Below are 14,562 nucleotides of genomic sequence, written 5' to 3' on the forward strand. Positions count from 1 at the left end.
TAACTGAGTTATGGCCGATCAAAGTTTCGGATAGTTGATTTTCATTTTTTCTCATTTTTCAAAATTTTCAAAGTTGAATATCTCGGAAACTAATTGAGATATTGAGATGCGGTTTACGCCATCGTTTTTCTCGGCTCATTTTACGTTAGAAAATGTTCTCAAAAGCTCAAAATTCGAAAGTCGATTTTTCGCGAAAAAAAATTGCGACTCAAAGGATGAAAATTTTTCGTTTTTTTAATTTTTGGCCATAACTCTCAAACTATTTGTCCTATAGATCTCAAATTTGGCCAGTAGATATATTTTGAGCTCCTCTTTCGACTGATGTATAATTCAATGCTATTAAACGTCATTTTCATTTTGAAACATTGAATAAAAATCACCCTAAAATTATGTTTTCAAAACAGTTTTTGGCCAATACCTCGTTTATTTATTAAGCAAACTCAACAAATTTGGGTCTCATTTTACGCAGAATTTCACGCTGAATCCAAAAATATGATAATTTTTTAAAATTTGTCAATAAATAACCGAGTTATGGCCGTTTGAAATTTTGGGTGGTCGCCAGAGGGTCAAATTTTCGAAGGTTCGAAACAATTCATGCTCGATATCTCGGAAACTATTCCAGATATTGGAATGCGGTTTGCGGCATCGTTTTTCTCGCGATTTTTTACATAAGAAATCGTTTTTAGATTTTCGAATAGTGGAAATTTGCAAATTTTCGCGAAAATTCATGATTAAAACTATACCAAATTTCTCATATCGATATCTCGCTTATTTTTCAGAGTAAACTTGAGTTATTATACATCAGTGAACGCAGAATTTTACGCTGATTCTAAATCTGAGATTTAAATTCAGATCCGACAACAAATAACTGAGTTATGGCCGATCAAATTTTCGGATAGTTGATTTTCATTTTTTCTCATTTTTCCAAATTTTCAAAGTTAAATATCTCAGAAACTATTAGAGATATTGAGATGCGGTTTGCGCCATCGTATTTCTCGGCTCATTTTACGTTGGAAAATGTTCTCAAAAGCCCAAAATTCGAAAGTCGATTTTTCGCGAAAAAAAATTGCGACTCAAAGGATGAAAATTTTTCGTTTTTTTAATTTTTGGCCATAACTCGCAAACTATTTGTCCTATAGATCTCAAATTTGGCCAGTAGATAGATTTTGAGCTCCTCTTTCGACTGATGTATAATTCAATGCTATTAAACGTCATTTTCATTTTGAAAACATTGAATTAAAATCACCCTAAAATTATGTTTTCAAAACAGTTTTTGGCCAATACCTCGTTTATTTATTAAGCAAACTCAACAAATTTGGGTCTCATTTTACGCAGAATTTCACGCTGAATCCAAAAATATGATAATTTTTTAAAATTTGTCAATAAATAACCGAGTTATGGCCGTTTGAAATTTTGGGTTGTCGCCAGAGGGTCAAATTTTCGAAGGTTCGAAACAATTCATGCTCGATATCTCGAAAACTATTCCAGATATTGGAATGCGGTTTGCGGCATCGTTTTTCTCGCGATTTTTTACATAAGAAATTGTTTTTAGATTTTCCAATAGTGGAAATTTGCAAATTTTCGCGAAAATTCATGATTAAAACTATACCAAATTTCTCATATCGATATCTCGCTTATTTTTCAGAGTAAACTTGAGTTATTATACATCAGTGAACGCAGAATTTTACGCTGATTCTAAATCTGAGATTTAAATTCAGATCCGACAACAAATAACTGAGTTATGGCCGATCAAAGTTTCGGATAGTTGATTTTCATTTTTTCTCATTTTTCCAAATTTTCAAAGTTGAATATCTCGGAAACTAATTGAGATATTGAGATGCGGTTTACGCCATCGTTTTTCTCGGCTCATTTTACGTTAGAAAATGTTCTCAAAAGCTCAAAATTCGAAAGTCGATTTTTCGCGAAAAAAAATTGCGACTCAAAGGATGAAAATTTTTCGTTTTTTTAATTTTTGGCCATAACTCTCAAACTATTTGTCCTATAGATCTCAAATTTGGCCAGTAGATATATTTTGAGCTCCTCTTTCGACTGATGTATAATTCAATGCTATTAAACGTCATTTTCATTTTGAAACATTGAATAAAAATCACCCTAAAATTATGTTTTCAAAACAGTTTTTGGCCAATACCTCGTTTATTTATTAAGCAAACTCAACAAATTTGGGTCTCATTTTACGCAGAATTTCACGCTGAATCCAAAAATATGATAATTTTTTAAAATTTGTCAATAAATAACCGAATTATGGCCGTTTGAAATTTTGGGTTGTCGCCAGAGGGTCAAATTTTCGAAGGTTCGAAACAATTCATGCTCGATATCTCGAAAACTATTCTAGATATTGGAATACGGTTTGCGGCATCGTTTTTCTCGCAATTTTTTACATAAGAAATCGTTTTTATATTTTCCAATAGTCGAAATTTGCAAATTTTCCCGAAAATTCATGATTAAAACTATACCAAATTTCTCATATCTATATCTCGCTTATTTTTAGAGTAAACTTGAGTTATTATACATCAGTGTACGCAGAATTTTCTGCAGATTCCAAATCTGGGATTTAAATTCAAATTCGACAACAAATAACTGAGAAATGGCCGATCGAAGTTTTGAAAAGTTGATTTTCATTTCGACTTTTTTTTATAATAATAATGCCCCGAGTCTATTTATTTGTAGATATGGTCTTACATTTATTAACAACAAATAATAGTGAACAATAAAAATAAAAACGTCAACAAGTAAATTACCTCAATAAAGAAAATAATATTAACCTAAATTAAGAGCAAGCTTTTATTAGATTTATATACAATTTATTTACAAATTGTATTTAACACAATTGATCCATCTTTATATTCCAAGCGATTTATGCATAGAAAGTTGCTCAGAAATAAAAATGTGTTATTTTGTTTCTAGAACTCAACCAAGCAATATAATTGAAAATGATCTGGCTAAGTAAGTAAATTAAGCAAAAACTTTGAACAACGCAGTATATTTTAGATCGCTTTATATCGGAGACGCAATGTAAAGAGTTTTGTCGGTTTTCCGCCGAAACAATTTTCAAATTTCCACTGGTACAGTACTACCTGTTAAGTTTGAGAATAACTGTAGGTGGATTTCTTTTGGTTCAAACTTACTTATTTTTGACTAAGTTTGATCTGGAATATTTTGCTCGCTTTGCTCCCTTGTATTTCCTAACAGTTTACGTAAGATTGGCTAAAAATAATAAAAAATCCTGAGTTTCATAATTGTAGACCATGCTCTGTCTTTTGGCTCTACCGTATCTGTTAAATATTATAAAACTAATAACAGAAACGTTAGAAATGTTGGGTGTGGAGGAGGAATACGACGCGAACAAGTTTCAAGAAACCTTCTTCTCGTTTATATACATGGTGGTCAATATAATAATTACGGTAATTGTATCAACTTTATTTATCATCCCGCTTGAAGACGACGAAGAGTTTTTGTTTCATATTCACTTATTAGCCACATATTTTTCTATGTGGAAACACAGCCTCACAATATTTTACAAGTTTTCTGTTTTGCCTCTAACTTACATTACCATCGTGGTCCCGAGCCATCAGATCATCTACGGATTTATGCAGATGAGGATTTTATTTTACATCATCATAAACCAAACGGCGAAAATAAACGAAGACTGTGAAGAAGACTTTGATGAAACCATCAGAATTCGGTCGGTGACGTGTCTAAAACACCACATCAATAACTCGATGTAAGACAAATTTTCTGTTACTTTTGCCCATTTCGATTCTTTTAGGCTAGGACGTAAAGTTGAACGACGATCCCAACTGATAATGTTTCCGTACAAAGTGTGTGGAACTCTGTCGGTTATCGGTAGCGGGCTTTACTTCTTTTCGGTACTGATCAGAAGCGAACTTTTCATTTGATAACGAGTGTTTTCAGCCGGTTACTGAAACAAATAGCCAGCATGTACCACGTTTTGCAGCTCTGGTAATTGCGAGTTTGTCCATGGTGATTGGAGTTGCACAGTGCGGGCAATCCATCGAAGATTTGGTAAATACTTTTTAAAAAATTACGTAAAACTGTTAGATTAACAGACAGGTGGTTTCTACGACATGTTGTTAGCTGTAAAATGGTACGACTGGAATGATTCCAATAAAAAAACGTACCTTATGTTTTTAACAAACGCTTTAAAACCATTCAGAATTAGTTACAGCGAAACTATTTCGCTAAACTATCAATTTGCTGTTGACGTAAGAAGTTGTCGTAGAAGGAAAAACTCATTTAGTTTTTATTTCAGCTGGGTATGAATTTTTTTTCAGCCGTCACTGTTGCATTGCGTTTACAGAGTGCAAGAGAAGAATAAAGCAAAGATTTTCTCTAATTTTAGACAAGAGTTTAGATCTTTGTATCAAAAAAGTTTAGAATTTCCAAGCAGTTCTTCACTTAGGTAGTTCATGCACCGGATATTTCATCTACACGTCGTTTTTCCTGCAGAAAATTTACCAATGTACAAGGGATAAGTTAGATACCTGTAAAAGTGTATAAGATACATGTTCATTTTGATTAATAAATGGCTTCACAAGTTTTTTATTGATAGGTTGGTAGAACTGACATTTAGTAAGGTTGCCTTGACAAATGAACAGCAATGAGAATAACAAAAATATGTAATACACTACGTCATGATCGCGCAAAATTTAAATTCAAATAAACCTAAAATGTTACCTAATCATTTGGCATTTAGTGCTTAACTGCAATAATTTGATTTAGACCAATCCTTCTAAATTGGCAAGTATTGAAGTAGTTTAACATACAAACTGTGCTTGGTTTAGACTTTTTTTTGTGTTCTAGTCTTAATTCATTTAAGACAAATTTTAGACATTCTTGTTTTTATAGCGAAGCGATAATTTCGATAGGTATCCTCCCTTAAAATTCGTAATTTTGGTAATTTTAGAGCAACGGCTATGAAATTTGCGGAAATTACTAGTTTGCAATCGTATATTAACTCTGTCAAATTCCAAAATTGTAGATCAAAAAACTCAAATTTTAGAAATTATTATTTTTAACGTCAAGCAAAAGCTGCAAAAATGCTGAAAATGAAATTTAGAGAAATTAATATTTTTAAGTCGTGAAAAACTTTACCAAAATCCTAAATTTTCAATCAAAAGACACAAATTTTAGAAATTTTTATTTTTAAGACGTAGCAGAAATATGAGAAATCCTTCTCTAATTGTAATTTTACAAATGTTTGTGTAACAGCTATAAAATTTAGGGAAATTACTGCTTTTCAATCGTATATTTAACTCTGGCATATTCCAAGATTGTAGATAAAAAGACGCAAATTTTAGAAATTTTTGTTTTTTCTTAACAAGAGAGATTCTTTATTAAAATTCGTAACTTTGGTAACTTTAGAGCTAGACCTACGAAATTTGGAGAAGTTACGCTTTTTGAGTCATTTAATAACTCCACTTAATTACAAAACTTTAGATCAAAAAACACAAATTTTAGAAAAACTATTGTTTTTCGGTGATGTGGTACCGCACAACTTGTCTGCCCTTCAACTAATTACTAATTACATTATTGAAGAATGAAATGAATACGTAAGACCTAAGTGAATTCCACCACAGTGAATCCAAGCAAAAAATAAACAGAATTTCTAATAACACACGTCAGTCAAATGAATCTTATCCACTCTCGCGATTATAAAGTTAAGTTCCATATGTGCTTTCAAATAAAATTTAAATTGCAAGATTAATATTGGGCGTCTAATTTTGTGAAAAATGTTTCCATCTAAATAAAAAATTTCCATAATTCTAAGAGCAGCCTTCAAATTGTGTATATCAAGTTTAAATGTAATTTCCTTTAAAATCCGGGCAATGGTTTTTAACGCAGAATACGTAATTGATTGGGCTGCATTGTTTCTAATTAGCAAAAAAAACTGAGCAACAAATAAATTGGGAATCTTTTTTTTAAAGAGTTAAATAACCGTTATTATTTAATAACGCCCATAAAGCCATCATTTATATATTTAGTTATACTCCGAGTTTTGAGTTAGAAAGACGTGCTACGGAGACTAAAAAATTATTTTAGTGTAATTTACTGATTACCAGGATTAAAATGAAGGACTTCTACTGCTGCAATGGTTTAAAAGTAAGCGTGTACTATTTTACTTTTGTACCTACATCTTCGTAAATTTTGTCCCGCGGTTGCGTCGCGTCATCAACTTGCAAATACCGTCAAAATCGCTTCTTCCGCGAGTGTTAAATCCAAAGTCGAGTTTCGCAAAACAGTGCCGAAGTCGTGTGAGTAGTGCTTGTTCCTAGAAGGAAATGCTGTGGTAGGAGCGCGACTATCCGGCTTAGGAATCAGGATTAAAGGGCAAGTTAACTGACAGTTTGAAAATGTGGTACAAATTTCTAATAAAGATGTCCGTGTACGAAAACGACGGCGAAGTTGGATCTAAAAAGGTAGAATTTTTTTTTTCTGGTGATGGAATTTGAGCAACGATGAACCTCGCAATGGGATATTTTCTCTTTCAGGGTTGCGTTTGCATTTTTTTTTTCGCTCGCGAAGTGTAAGTGTATGCGTTTTTTGACAAGGTGCAGTGGTAGTGATACTGTGTTAGTGTGTTAACATGCAGGTAAAAGAAAAGTATGTTTTGGTAAATGAATATAATTTTTATTTTTTATAGTTCTTCGTAAATTCGAAATTTCCGCGAGTGTCAAAGTTAAAAGTCGAGTTTTGCAAAACAGTGCCGTGCGCGATATAATTTAGCTAACCGAATGTTAACAAAAATAATTTAAAAATAAGATTATGAAGATTTTCTTCAAGAACTCTTTTTAATCTTGGACAAACTTTTTCGTATTTTTTTCGATGTATTAATAATTTTAAGCACGTCTTGCTTTTTGTCAAAAAAATATCTGTTCTTATTCTAAATGAGCCAACGAACAAAATACAACTTTATTAGACTGTAAAAAGGAAATAAGATTTATCAAAATGGATAAAATAATAAGAAATAAAAATATCACAAAAAGAAAACGTAGGTACAAATCAAAACAATAAGAACGGAAAAAGAATAATGAGCAATAATCACAAATGATTATGATAAACTAGCTTATGTAGAGAACAAGAAAATAGAAACATAAATAAAATTACAGAAAAAGAAATCGAAAGGAAAACGGAATGGAATTTTTGTTTGTTTATGACAACCGCTGTTGCTATCTATAAACAATCAGTTCCTTAATGATGACCGCAGCTCAAAAGCGCTCGATTTGGCTCCCGAATGAAATTAACCTAAACGACGACAAAAGTAAAGACAATCATTTTTTTTCCTGTGATCCTACAAGCCATTACCCAAAATAACTTCCTCAGCTCCAAGCGATTTACGCATAATTAAACAGATAATAACTAATTAATTTCATATCGCCAGAATGTTAGCTCAAAATGAGAAACTTGCAGCGTAAGTTAGACATTGTGATGCTCTTTAAAAACTACTGCTGCTTGTCTGAGACACAATGCAAAAAATTTTGCCGCTTTTCTGCAGAGACAATTTTCCAATACAAAGTGGTACAGTACTACCTATTACTCCTAAAACTGCTTTTAGGTGGATTTCTCCTATTCCAAACTTACCTATTTTTGAGTGTGTTTGAACTGGAGTACTTTGTTCGACTCGCGCCGTTCTATTTCATCTCAATATATGTAAGTACGAATTTAAGTCAATTTCTTGAATAAGCGGTACTTTTAGACTATGCTCTCTCTGTTGGCTCTTCCGTTCGTTTTAAACATTGTAAAAGACATCTCAGATACCATAGAATCGTGGAACGTCACCGAAGAATTCGATGCAAAACGATCTGAAGAAACCTTCTACGCGTTTATTTACATGGTCGTTAACATAACAATCGCTGTGGTTGTTTCAATTTTGTTTATTATCCAGTTGGAAGACGATGCGGAGTTTTTATTCCACTTCCATTTGGTTTCAATTTATGTTCCTACAGTGAAAAATTACCTCATTTTGTTTTACAAGTTTGTTCTTTTTCCTTTAATTTACGCCACGATGGTGATTCCTAGTCATCAGGTGATTTATGGATTTATGCAGATGAGGATTGTCTTTTACATCATCATAAATCAAGTCCTGAAGATCAATGATGGATGTGAAGACCTCGAAAACCACAATGAAATTATCACAAATCGGTTGAAAACGTGTTTGAAACATCACATCAATAACTCGATGTAAGAACGAAGTTGAATCGAATTCGTTTCACTTTTTGTTTCAGGCTGGGACGGAAAATAGAGCGACAGTCACAAACGTTAATGTTTCCTTACAAAATCTGTGGGACTTTGTCGGCTATCAGTGTCTGTCTCTACTATTTCTCGGTATTAACAGTAAGCACTAAGATTCAATTACTGAAGTTGAATATTTCAGCCGTTTGATGATAGAAATATTCAACATTTACCACGAACGATATGTCTGGTCATTGCTTGTTTGTCCATGGTGGTGGCAATGGCACAGTGTGGACAGTCCATCGAGGATTTGGTAAGACATCAAAGACAAAATAAACCAATTCGTCACTATTTTTAGACTGGCGGTTTTTACGTCACATTGTCTGCTGTAAAATGGTACGACTGGAATGAATCGAATAAGAAATTGTATCTCATGTTTTTGATAAATGCTTTAAAGCCATTTCGGATTAGTTATAGCAAAACTATATCGTTAAACTACCAGTTTGCTGTTGATGTAAGTACTCGTGGAAAAAATTGGGTAGTTGTGTCAATCTAACTACATTTTAGCTTTGCATGAACTTATTCTCCGCGATAACGTTGATTGAACGCCTACAGAGAAAATAATTAATTAATTGTTGACTGTCCTTAAAAGTTATAGGAAAGTTTTTAATATTATGAACATCTCGCACTTTTATGTGAACTTTATATTGATGTAACATGTAATCTACTTTATGAAACTATTAAATATTTACTAAACTAGTAAACCAATCATCAACCTAATTAATAAAAAAATAGATTTGTCATAACATCAGTAATAAGTAATAACTAAATCAAATTTTATACAATAGAAAGTAATTTAATCCTTTAAACGAAATCTTGATTGAAAAATTTCATCGGCAAATAATTGTCGCTCAAGAATGTTTTACTCTTCATAATGCCCTCAATCGAAGCCTTTTTATTGCAACTCAACATTACCTCCAGTTCTTTTGCAATTCTTGGATGATCTCTAATGTTCTTCAGAAGACTTTCAATCATACGTTTATCGGTTTTGGTCAAAGTCTGGCACTCCATCCCATACTTTGAAATTTCTGAAGGATAAACACCGAGCCAGCGTGCGTTTGGTACTGCCAATTGATCGTTCAAGTGAAAGTTTGTCTAAGCAAAGAAAGTCAAAATCCTTGAAAATTGTTAAAATAACTTACCATAGCTCCGAATCGGTAAGTTAACATAATTCGAATTCCATACACATCAGAGTCAACCATTATAAAAACTGGTAACGACAACATTCTTGATATTCTGTTTAGAAACAAGCGGGTGCTGAGATCAGGAAGGCCTTTTCCCTGAAAACAAAAATGTTGAAATTGCCTGTAATTGAAAGTACGTACAGTTATTAGAATAAAAGGTCGAGCTAGTTTATTGGGGAGATCCTCTTGCAACAACTTGTAATAAACCGACTCCTTTTCAACAACTAGGATGAAAGACGCAGTCGAACGCACCTCCACTAAATTCTCCAAATCAAAAGGTATCAAAACAGCTGTAAAAAACACTTAAAAAGAATCTAAACTCATCATTATACCCACCTGGTAAGTTGCAAGATAACGTTTCACCAGAAGCCCATGTTAGCGTCAACTTCCCATAAACTAACCCAGAATGAGAGATAATATTCAAGTGCCACGGTCCAAGTCCCAACAAATGAGACGCTGTGTTAATAGTATCGTCTATTTGGCGTTGAGTTTTCACGACATGTTTTATTTGGTAAAATATCTCCCTGAAAATTATTTTCATTAAAAGCAAACACTCGTAATTGTACCTTTTGGTCAATTTTGTATTGCTCTGAATCAGCGTGTAAATCTTAGCCAGAGCATACAGAAGTCGGTAGAGAACGTAAATAGTACCAACTTTCTTAACGTGTTCCTTACTTGGTCTGAAACAAATTATTAATCAAGGGTTTAACAGACTGAACTCACTGACTGAACGCTGTAAAACTCCTCTTTCCTTGCTCCTTTCATCGTCACGACCGGAACGCAATTATTTTCAAATATGTCGTACACTTTCTCGAAGATGTTGTGGATTTTCAAGCAAATTTTCGAAGAATCTACGGTTAGTACCTCGTAGTCACTACGTATCAAGTCTTTGTTAGCACAAACTTTATCAATTCTCCTGCCCAGTTTGTTTCGGTCTTTGATTTGAGGAGGCTTTTCAACTTCAATGAGCTCAGCACTGGGAGCTTCCGTGCTCTTGATCTTACAGATCTTCGTGTTTCCCTGGTGATTGTACTCCAACTCAACTTTCGAGCAGTAATTGACGTAGAGACTCAAACAATTGTGGGTTTCTAACACGGGAACTCTTTTCTTCTTAGAGGTGGTAAAAAGATGCAGACAAGAAACCGCGTTTTCTAACCATCGGGCAGTACCAACTTCTGTGATGTTGAGAACTCTACGACCATCTGGCAAGATGAGAATACTCTGGGACAGATTTTCTAAACAGTGGTATGTGGAACAGTTGAACGGGACAACATTGCGTGGCGAATTAGAACTTGTTGCTAATTCTTGAGTTTGGCGGACATTCCACTCGAGATCGTTCAGAATAGGCAGTGTTACTACGCCGTGATCGAAAGATGTTTGGGTACTCACTTCTTTGTTTACATTTAGTACGTCTTTCGCGCTGCTTCTTAGTACTCGTTTTCTTAAGACTCTACGTCCAATAATGGGACTTTCTGGGAGATTCCAACAGTCGCGTTCTCTTGAAACATCAGGAGTCGGATATCTGACCTGGTTTTCTACCGGTTCTTTTGATATGGAAGTGTTAACAGGTATTGCATTTGAAGAAAAACTTTCATTTTTTAAGCTGTTGGAGCCCCAAGCTGTAGACTTCTGACTTAACTTCTCTTCAAAATTAAACCGCTGGATTAAAATATCCTTGAAATCGACGTCTTTTTTTGCGTTCTTAGATTTATTATTTTTTGGTGGCTTGATGTTTTGCTTATCTAACTGTGAGTTTCTACTTTGGGACGACTCCGGAGATAAAATCTGATTTATGAATTGCTCAAAAGTAAAGTCTGCTGGGTTCGCCTGAGGTCGTTCTTCTGTAGGAGTTAACCAGGAATTTACCATTGCTCCAAAACTAGATTCTTTGGTTTGTACGTGAGGACTTTTTGGCTCTTTAGGTGGTGTTAACAAATAATCTAAAAGCTGACTGAAGGAGTCTCCAGTTGCTTCCTTCTTTATTGAGTTTCTGGGCGAAAATTTTCCCCCAACAAGATTTTTCTTTTTTGATATTCTCCCTTGACACTTTATGGAGTTGAAAGAACTCTTCTCAGTCGAATTTGATGGCGTGCTCAAATTTATGACCTTTGTTCCATTCTTATCGAAATTCCGTCTTTTTGTTGGTGCGGTTAACATCTTTAATAATTCATCAAAACTTTTTGAATCCTCGCTATTACTGCTGCCGACAGAAATTTGGCGACGCTTTCCGAGCAAAATTTTAGTTGTTCCAGAATCATTTTTGTTAATTTTCGGACAATCCTGGACTTTTTTGGAGCGCAGGTTGTAAGAATTTACACCATATAAACTCATTCTGATAGCTAAAATAAAGAATTAAAGAACCAAAAACTTAATTATTTGCTTACCTGGCGAAATTTTCTAGTTTTGACTTGTGGAGCACAGCTACTTGATTCAAAAATTTAATTTGGCGAGTGTATTGTTGGTTGTCCACCCTGTCAACTTATAAGGTTACAAAAAATTGTTATTAAAAATAGGTTTTGAATACAAAATTAGTGCTTGGTTTTTAAATTCTTGTAATAATGAAAAATTTGGTTTAATTGAATTGCAATTTTGTCCGTGATAATTTTTGAACAAAAAGTCACTAAACGTCGCCAACCTTGGGCTTTTCATTGAAAGTCCCCAGTAAAATTAATTAAGCAACGTTTGAACTTTATTGATAAACTCTATATACGACTCAATAGATCGAAATTTGTTTCTTTCGTACATAATGTCTCGATATCATTTTTATTGATAGCAGCCACGGCTTGTTTTGTCTTTCTAGTGAGTTTCGTGTTCACGGTTGGTATCGAGGCCATTCGATCCATGCTGTCAAACGCTCAAACGTCAATATTTTTCCAGAAACATTCCGAAGGTGTTCAGTTCAATTTCGGTCAAATCAGTTCGTTTCCGTTGAAAAAACGTGAATGTGTTTAGTTTTTAGGTGTTTTTAAACAAAATGAGTGAAGAAGTTACAGAACCCCAGTATGACCCTAACGAAGTCGTCTTGGGCCAGTCCTTTGTATCGTATACGAATTACAATTTCGAGAACTCTGCCTTGGAGTTGGCTCGATGTCAATGGTCCAACTACGGGGACCAACATTATCTAAAGGGTTGCAAATGGTCTCCTGATGGAACGTGTCTTCTGACAGTTGTCCGGGGGGCTGGCATGCACGTTATGGAATTACCAACGGATTTGTACAACGGAGAAAGTATAGTGAAAAGCAGGCCCATTGTAGCTCTTACTCCTGCCGTTAGCGTGCCTGAAAGTGGGCTAATTTACGATTATTCCTGGTATCCTGGAATGAACAGTGGAAATCCAGCCACTTGTTGGTGAGTTGGAAGAGTTTGATCACCGTCGCAGTATTATTGAATATTTAATCGAATTTTAATGAGGCGATCGATAAGTTCGGGCGGCCTTGGAACAACGTTATAGCCTTCTTTATCATAACTTCATTTTGATAGGAACACCTACGTTTTGTTCAGTTATCGTAGTTCAAAAATAAGACACTAAAACTGGTGGAGCGGTGGCTCTGAAATTTGTAAATGTGTTGGCAGCACTGCTAATTTGCTGTTTTTGTGTCATATTTTTGCCTTGGGTCAGTGTGACGATAACGTTTAACAACCAAAATTGAGCCGTTAACATCTTCTTCCAGAACTTTCACCCGAGTTCCTCATCCCCTGTGGATGTAGTGGTCACTTTAGTAATAAAAATCGAAGAATTTGTCATAAGTAAACTCCCTTTTGGCTCCTTCCATGTTGTTACTTTTGGTCGTTTGCAGTTGGTTGTCGAGCGGTCACGAAGGCCCGATCCACTTGTGGGACGCTTTCAGTGGAAACCTGCGGTGTTCGTACAGAGGGTTCAACAATTTGGATGAACTGGAAGCTGCAATAAGCGTAACTTTTTCAGCTGATGGTCAGAATGTATTTTGTGGTTACAAGAAGAATGTTAAAATTTTTAGTACGGGTCGACCGGGACGGGAGTGCGTTGAATACCCAACAACGCATCCAGCTTCGTGTCTAGTGGCTAGTCAAGCGCAACCCGGAGTTGTTGCTATAGGTAAAAGACAATAACCAGTGGACAAGAGTTAATTTTTTTGTAGGTACATGGAAAAATACGATAGAATTGGTAGCTCAAGCCGATGGGACGTTTCGCCACTTATGCAAGCTGACTGGTCACAAAGGAGGGATCACGTCGATGGCGTTCTCTTTGGATGGGTCTCGGCTGTACAGCGGCGCAAGGAAGGACAAGGAAATTATCTGCTGGGATCTACGAGTAAGACTGTTAAACCAACATTCTAATTACAAAAAGGAAAACGATTTCCTCACGAATAAATTTCTTTTGTAACCATGGCGATTTTCAAGGTACCAGGTCGGCCCATGTTCTGTTTGACCAGGGAAGCTAATACCAACCAAAAGATCAGTATTGATCTATCGACGTGCGGTAACTGGCTAGTCTCGGGGGGCACGGATGGTAAGGTGCAAGTTTGGAATGTCCACGATATTACCTATCCAACTGTACACATGCAGGTGGGTACCAATCAAATCCACATCTCTTATCTCCCACATCATTTTATGTTTCATCAATAATTACAGATTCCCCGGAACTCTATTAGTTTTGATTTTTTAATTTCGTTTCACTTTCTTAAAACTTTTATAAAATTAATTCAGAAGTCAGGAACAAACTCGTGGTAACTGTAGAGCTCTTTCGAGAATTCTCTCTGATTTTTCGTGGATATTTCCAGATGCCTCTTCACAGTGATAGTTGTAATGGAGTAAGTTTACATCCTTATCGACCGATACTTGCGACAGCCACCGGACAACATCATACTTTAGACCCACTGCACCACACGAGGACCGCGATGGTTTACGAAAACGCGATGTGTCTTTGGTGGGTCGGCCAACAACAAGAAGACCCACACTTATTAGCGAGCATCATGAAAGCCGCAAAAGCTGCGGCTGCGGCTTCAAATAAGTGATTCGTGTTTGTGCATGTTAGTGGGATTCCACATCACAATTTAGTTTGTAATGTTGTGTATTGAATAAAGTATTTTCACACCATTTGTACCTTTTCTCGGGTAGTACGAATTAT

General features: G+C 35.1%; 1 protein-coding gene across 1 annotated transcript; it reads left to right on the plus strand.

The window, feature by feature from the left end:
* The first annotated feature begins 12,269 nt into the window (after positions 1 to 12,269).
* Positions 12,270 to 14,531, plus strand: WDR79 (Telomerase Cajal body protein 1 homolog). The gene is made up of 5 exons (XM_088041068.1): positions 12,270 to 12,803; positions 13,253 to 13,530; positions 13,574 to 13,746; positions 13,836 to 14,000; positions 14,216 to 14,531. The coding sequence occupies exons 1-5, from the start codon at positions 12,430 to 12,432 to the stop codon at positions 14,447 to 14,449; spliced, it is 1,224 nt and encodes a 407-aa protein (XP_087897194.1). The 5' UTR covers positions 12,270 to 12,429; the 3' UTR covers positions 14,450 to 14,531.
* The last annotated feature ends 31 nt before the right edge of the window (positions 14,532 to 14,562 follow it).

Source organism: Gnatocerus cornutus, chromosome 7 (genome assembly GCF_029298725.1).
Source record: "Gnatocerus cornutus isolate USDA-ARS CGAHR chromosome 7, icGnaCorn1.1, whole genome shotgun sequence".
In the NCBI taxonomy this organism is placed as follows: domain Eukaryota; kingdom Metazoa; phylum Arthropoda; class Insecta; order Coleoptera; family Tenebrionidae; genus Gnatocerus; species Gnatocerus cornutus.

What these genes read in the sequence shown, in the direction of transcription:
- WDR79 (XM_088041068.1), top strand. Translation starts at nt 12,430, where the DNA reads ATGAGTGAAGAAGTTACAGAACCCCAGTATGACCCTAACGAAGTCGTC. An exon ending in GGAAATCCAGCCACTTGTTG is followed by an intron (nt 12,804 to 13,252) that starts GTGAGTTGGAAG and finishes GGTCGTTTGCAG; the next exon opens with TTGGTTGTCGAGCGGTCACG. An exon ending in ACCCGGAGTTGTTGCTATAG is followed by an intron (nt 13,531 to 13,573) that starts GTAAAAGACAAT and finishes ATTTTTTTGTAG; the next exon opens with GTACATGGAAAAATACGATA.